We start from the raw sequence: 6751 nt of genomic DNA on the forward strand, positions 1-6751 counted from the left end.
TCCTTCAGAATAACAAGAGTGATTTGGGTCCCTTGCAGTGGTAACTTTGTTCAGAAATAGCTGAGCGTTTGAATTATGCTGAGGGAGGTGAGAGGAATGGCATAGCATGCCTTGCGGAGCAAGTTAATGCTTATGGGCGTAGTGCACATCTTGTCTCCTGTGGGTTTTTTGGGTGCCACGGGAGATGCTGTGCCACAGGTGAGGGGAGTGTTGTCCACTACTGAGGACAGTATTTTTGTGGAAGAGGTCAGTGTTGGCTGCCACGATCCCCAGCCTTGTGTTTTTGCAAATGCTGAAAGAGGCACCTACCTGCTGATGGCAGCAGCATCCCAGTTAAATTGGCATTGCCCTTCTTAAGGATTGATTGTTACACGCAACCCTCTGAAAGCGAAGTTGAAGGACCAGTGGTCTGAGGGGGTAAGGTGGAGAGACTGTCGAGTGGGACGGCCGAGGTGCTTAAATCAGTGCAGTGGTGAGGGGTGTTCAGTCACGTCTTGGTGCTGAGAGCAGGTGTGGGATTCATTCCGCAAGGCGAACATGTACTGGGCACGGCAATTCCCGCCTGTGTCCGGCCTAGTCCGGCGGCATCTTTCTAGATGCAGTGTTGTTTTTTCTGCATACGCTAGTCTTGCACGTTACGGTCACGTCGTGGTCAGGCGAAGCCTGTGTGCGCTCGGGGTGGAGCTGCACAAGCTCAGAGCACTCCCGGTCCTGCTGCTCCGCTGGGCCCCGCCCCACCGCGCCTCACGCTCCTACGGGCCGGCTCACCCGTGCCCGCCGCCCGCCCGCCCGCCCGCTGCTCTCGGTCAGCGATCCCGCGCCCGAGGCCCTGCTCGGCACCGCCCGCTGCTCTCGGTCAGCGATCCCGCGCCCGAGGCCCTGCTCGGCACCGCCCGCTGCTCTCGGTCAGCGATCCCGCGCCCGAGGCCCTGCTCGGCACCGCCCGCTGCTCTCGGTCAGCGATCCCGCGCCCGAGGCCCTGCTCGGCACCGCCCGCTGCTCTCGGTCAGCGATCCCGCGCCCGAGGCCCTGCTCGGCACCGCCCGCTGCTCTCGGTCAGCGATCCCGCGCCCGAGGCCCTGCTCGGCACCGCCCGCTGCGGCGGGCCTCAGGCGCGGGCCGGGCCGGGCCAGGGGCGGGGCCTCGGGGGCGGGGCGGGGCGGGGGCGGGGCCTCGGGGGCGGGGCGGGGGCGCCTTCCCTGCCGCCTTTCCGTGGCGGAAGTGGCCCTTGGGCGCGTCATCACCGTCGCCCTCACCGTCATCGTCGTGATCACCATCATCGTGATCACCATCATCATGACAACGCTCCGCGCCTTCACCTGCGACGACCTCTTCCGATTCAACAACATGTGAGCGGCGGCTGTCCCCTCTCCCTGCCCCCGAGCCCCTGCACGCTTCCCCACCCCGCGGGGCTCTCGGGGCGCCCCGCCGGCCGGGCGGGCCCGGGCCCGTGGTGAGCGCCGCTCTCTCTTCCCCCACAGCAATCTGGACCCGCTGACCGAGACCGTATCCTTCCTGTCGGGGCAGGGGCGCGGGATCGGGCGGTGCAGCCGTGGGGGCCGCAGTTGCTCCTTAACCGAGCCCCTAGTACGGGATTCCCTTCTACTTGCAGTACCTTGCCCACTGGCCCGAGTATTTCATCGTCGCCGAGGCGCCCGGCGGGGAGCTGATGGGTTACAGTGAGTGCCGGGTGTTCCGGCGGTAACGTGTCCCTTCGTTGCCTTTTTCGGGGATTATAACGCGGGAGCTTTTCTTACTCTTCGCGTTTACCAAATATGCAACATGGAAGAGGAACGTTGTGTTGCATCTTCCTGTTTTTTAAATGTCTTAAGGTATTATGTAGGACTCTGGCCGTAGCTTCCAGTTTGATGTTCCTAGCGCAGCGAGGACCCTTGGCTGTGGTAACATCCACGCGTATTTGGTGAATGGGTATTTCTGTAATCTAAATTAAGTCCCTACGCACAGTCAGTAAAAGTGCTGGGCTTGGCGTTTTGCATTGCCCTGTAAGGGAAAGTTCTGGGCCTGGATGTCATTTGCTGTGAAATATTTGTGTTTTTCAGAAATTGTGCCAAAGAAAACTGCCAGGAGATGGGGTGAGGCAGAGTAATGGTTTTTGCAGGGACCCAGGAAATAAAAGTATTTGACATATTAAAGCTGAAAATATGTGTGCTGTAGAGAACATTTCTTTGTATCCACCACACTTGTTGCTTATCAGCAGTGACTGTGGTATCTATAAAAGCACAGGGTGGAAGTGTGAATGTTCATTAATAAACTAACATTGGATTGGCCCAGTGTAGAACGAAGAGAAACTAGACAAAAAACCCTCAAAACACTATCCCCACCTCCACTTTTTGTTGTTGTTTGTTTGTTTTGGTTTTGGGGTGGGGTTTTGTTTGTTTGTTTTCCTTAAACGCATTGTGTTTGCAAGGCCGTAGCTTTCTATTGCCAGACTGGCGAAGCTTCCCAAGCTCTATTCCCCCATAATGTCCAAAAGTCTCAAATAGTTGCTGGGGTGGTAGTTTGGCGTTTCTAGCCCTCTGCTTCTCCTTTATTTTAGTCAGATCTTAAATTTTGGTTCAGTGAAAGGCTTGTGAGAATTACATAAATTTTGCATTTAGAAGTCACTTCAAGTAAGGAATTTGCAAACTTGTTTGGTTTTTTTTTACACTAGTCAAGAAACTGCTGTAATATTTGAGCAAAATGACATTTTTGGTGGCTGCTGAATCATAGAGTGAAAAGGGTAGACATCCCTGTTTTAGCCTTTACCACAACTATTGTAATGTCTGTTTATCCATGGCTTATTCCTCTTGTGAAGTTGTCTGGCTGCGGGCAGTGCGTTACTCCAAAGGTGCTGCTGTGCTGATGCTCTGTATGTTCACAGTCATGGGCAAAGCCGAAGGCTCTGTGGCTAGGGAAGAATGGCATGGACACGTTACTGCTCTCTCTGTTGCACCAGAATTTCGACGGCTGGGTTTGGCTGCTAAATTGATGGAGCTCCTGGAAGAAATTTCAGAAAAGTGAGTAGTATGTTATCTTTAAATTTATCTTCTAAAGTAATATTTTAAAGTAGTATTTCTACAGACATCTGTCCCTGGTGTACATGGCAGAATTTTGCTTTACGTGATGTTCTGATTTTGTGAAATACTTCTTAGTTGGAGAAAAAGAGTTATGAAAGTTGCTTAGCAGTTTAAAATCTCAGGGTTTCTCTAAAAGCTAACTTGCCAGAGTGAGAAGGACGTAGCCTGAGTTCCAGTAGACACATTCTGTAAAACAACATTTCTTGGCCAGAAAAGAGCTTTGTGAAATGTCAGCACTGTTTCCTGTAGGGCCTCCAACGTACTCATTCAGTAACTGTGGGCTTTGGGCAATGTCCTAGACACAATCCAAAAAAAATTTTGTACTGCAGAGAGTATCTTAGCTTACTTGCCATCCCGTGCTTGGTTACTGACAAAATTTAATTTAGTGTCAGATGAACCCACTGGGAAATGTCCTTAACTGATTCTGGTAGGGCAATCCCACTGTGGTTGGTAAAACTGGAAAACAGAACTATGTTTTGAAAAATTTGCCTTGTGAAACTAAGGGTCTATCATCTCCTGTTAGGCAACTGAATTTTGTAACTTACTCCACTCCTCCTTATCCAAGCAGTATAAAATGTGGATAATTTTTTTTTTTTAATCATATCGTATGGATTTAGGCATGTTGGGGGTGTTTAGCTTGTCCTTTCTGTTTAAATTTCTGGACCCACTGACTAGTAATAGAAGGGCCGTGTGACAAAAATAAAATGAAATCTGTTTCTATATCTGAATTTTCCCTTGGTAATGGAGTGTGTCTATTACGACATTGTGAAAGATGTTGATTAGCGTACTACATCAGACTTGCTTTGTTTTCATTACAATTTATGCATTGTTACTTAGAAATATGTTTGCCTACTATTCCTTAATGTGGTTTTGTTTGTTTGTTTTCCTCCCCTGCTAAAGAAAGGGTGGATTTTTTGTCGATCTCTTTGTGAGAGTATCAAATCAGGTTGCTGTAAATATGTATAAGCAACTAGGCTACAGTGTGTACCGGACAGTCTTAGAGTACTACTCAGCTAGCAGTGGGGAGCCGGATGAAGATGCCTATGGTAAGTTTTTGTTCGGTCTCAAATTGAATGGAACGATTCTCATGTTGAGGGTTCCTGGGCTTGTTTGTAAGAGGTTTGTTTGTTTGTTTGTTTGGTATATGAGACAATTTCAAATAGTTGCAGATTAATGGGATTTTTGTATCCTCCTTCAGATAACTTCTCCTACTTAAGATTGTATCAGTTACAAAACTTAATCTTGCCATTTACACGTTTTGTGGTATCTCCGGCAAAATCAACTGCAGAACAGGAATAAACAAGAAGGAATGTCAGTGCTTGCTTCCTTTCATCCCACAACAGGGACTTGAAACTTCGTTTTTCTTGTATGCCTACCTCTAAATTAACACTTGTCAGTGTTCAGCAATGGCAGAGAATTGAGTGACATTTTCAGTTTAAAAGGGAAGAAGCACAGAAATTCAAGCATATTAACGTTAATTATGTTAACAAAAGTGAACTACCATGTGCTTCCTCTTTCTAGGTCCTTTTATTAATTATCCTCCCAAAGGATTACATGGCCAGGCTGTGTATTGTTTCTGTTCTTGCACTTTTTGATATGTTGTATTGTGAAATACAAGGGTTAGGATAGACACCTACCATTCTTGCATGTGACTTAAATCATACATTTGTCCCTTTAGCCTGTCATTTCCTTTCCATTCAGCTGAGTTTCACGCAGTGTTTTATGTCAGTTGATGTCACTGCCATTGAGCAACATTAAGGGCATTACTGTGTCCCGAGGAGAGTGACCAAGATGGTGAGCGGTTTTGAGGGCACGATTTAGGAGGAGCAGCTGATGTCCAGGAGTTTGTTCCACTTGGAGACGAGAAAGCTGAGGCATGCCCTCGTCACAGTCTATATCTTTGTCAAGCAGAGGGGGTGCTGATCTCCTGTCTCCAGTGACAGGACACGAGGAGATAGAGCAAAGCTGTGTCAGGGAATGTGCAGACTGGACATCAGAAGGCTCTTCACGGAGAGGGTGGTTAGTAACTGCAATGATCTCTCCAGGGGAAGGGTCATGACACCAAGCCCATCAGAGTTCAAGGAATATCGGCACAATGCTCCTAACCATAGAGTATAATTTTAGGTAGTACTGTGTGGAAGAGGGAGTTGCATCCTTATGAGTCCCTTCCAACTTGAGGTAGTCTTATGATTCTAGGAAATCTTTCTGAGTAAAAATTACCTTATTGTAATGGAGAAGTCACTTAATGAGACTTTGTACAATGACTGCATTAGCATTATAACATTTTTTCTTTTTGCTACAGATATGAGAAAAGCTCTTTCCAGAGATACAGAGAAGAAATCAGTTATACCTCTGCCTCATCCTGTGAGGCCAGAAGACATCGAGTAACTTTAAGCTGTGATTCTCATGCAATTTACTGTGTCAGGTTCCATCTCCTATAACCCTCAGCAACTTACAGATAAGAGGTTTTAGTCCGAATGTTTTTCCCATAAAATACTAAAAAGCAATGTTGAGAAGCTGACTAACACTGCTTCTATTGGTAATGGCTGTAATACTGCCACACTTACTCTATTATTTTTCCTTTCACGTGTTGGAGATTTGGAGACTATTAAAATGGAATTACTTCCTGTATATGGTCTTTCCTTGGTTTTTCTTGCTGCAGCTGGAATTTATTTCTGTTTCAGGAAGTTTCTCATTGTATAGTCTGCAATTTAACAGTTCCCATGCCAGGTTAATTGTGGTGGAAGAAGGCAGATGAAGCCAGGACACTCAACTGGGATGCCCCAAACCTCTGCCAATCGCAGGTTACCAAATAACAAACCCCCAGGATACAAAAAGCTCAGGTACAAAAATAACAAACCCAGCCTATAAAAATACCAAAAACTCAGCCTACAAAAAGCTAGGTTCCAAAATACCAGAATAACCTAGTTTCAAAATAATAAAAAAACAAATTTCAAAATACCAAAGGAAAACAGGTTTCAAAATCACAGATTGAAAATACCAGAATTTTAACCCAAGTTGCAAAATACCAAAGAAGTTTCAAAATACCAGAACAGCAAGTTCAGAAATACCAAAATAACACAGCTTCAAAACACTAGAATACCAACTTCCAAAACACCAAAATACTTCCATTTCAAAATACCAGGATATCAAGTTCCAAAAAAATCAGAATGTTTCCATTTCAAAATATCAAACTGCAAAATATTAATTTTCAGATCTCTTATACAGGTAGGATTCCCAACCCCAAATGAATGCAGTGTTGTCAAAATGGGATCTGTGCTATCAAAATGGATATTTTTTCCTCTGAAAAGCTTTCCTCTGATGATCATCAATACATGTATTTATTCTAGTTGTACAGCCAGGTGTAATAAAAATTTTACTTTAAAAGCAAACACTTGTAGTAGTTTTAAAAGCAAACACTTGTAGTAGTTTTCTGCTTAGTTTCTGTCTGTGAGAAACCGGCATTTGGGCCAGAGACCTGCTGTTGGGATCAAAGGATGGAGTTTACCCCTGAGAAAATCAGGCTAATTTAATTCTAATTAATTCTGGTTCTGATGTTTCAGGTTAATGAATTCATACACTTGAAAATATTGTTTAAATATAAACAACACAAAAAATGAATATAAAAATATAAATATATTTAAAAAGGAAATATAAAATACTAAACATATAAT

General features: G+C 45.4%; 1 protein-coding gene across 1 annotated transcript; it reads left to right on the forward strand.

Annotated features, from left to right (window-relative positions):
• The first annotated feature begins 1199 nt into the window (after positions 1-1199).
• NAA20 (N-alpha-acetyltransferase 20, NatB catalytic subunit) lies at positions 1200-5708 on the forward strand. The gene is made up of 6 exons (XM_066193055.1): positions 1200-1349; positions 1482-1506; positions 1589-1679; positions 2882-3017; positions 3978-4123; positions 5380-5708. Exons 1-6 carry the CDS (start codon positions 1297-1299, stop codon positions 5463-5465), a joined length of 537 nt encoding a protein of 178 aa, XP_066049152.1. The 5' UTR covers positions 1200-1296; the 3' UTR covers positions 5466-5708.
• The last annotated feature ends 1043 nt before the right edge of the window (positions 5709-6751 follow it).

This window comes from Chamaea fasciata, unplaced genomic scaffold, assembly GCF_029207755.1.
Source record: "Chamaea fasciata isolate MVZ Bird 193981 ecotype frontalis unplaced genomic scaffold, bChaFas1.0.hap1 SCAF_10, whole genome shotgun sequence".
Lineage (NCBI taxonomy): Eukaryota > Metazoa > Chordata > Aves > Passeriformes > Sylviidae > Chamaea > Chamaea fasciata.

Excerpts from the sequence above, each read along its gene's own strand:
- NAA20 (XM_066193055.1), top strand. The coding sequence starts at position 1,297 with ATGACAACGCTCCGCGCCTTCACCTGCGACGACCTCTTCCGATTCAAC. Across the intron at positions 1,507-1,588 it reads TGGACCCGCTGACCGAGACC|TACGGGATTCCCTTCTACTT; the intron begins GTATCCTTCCTG and ends CCGAGCCCCTAG. Across the intron at positions 4,124-5,379 it reads GCCGGATGAAGATGCCTATG|ATATGAGAAAAGCTCTTTCC; the intron begins GTAAGTTTTTGT and ends TTTTTGCTACAG.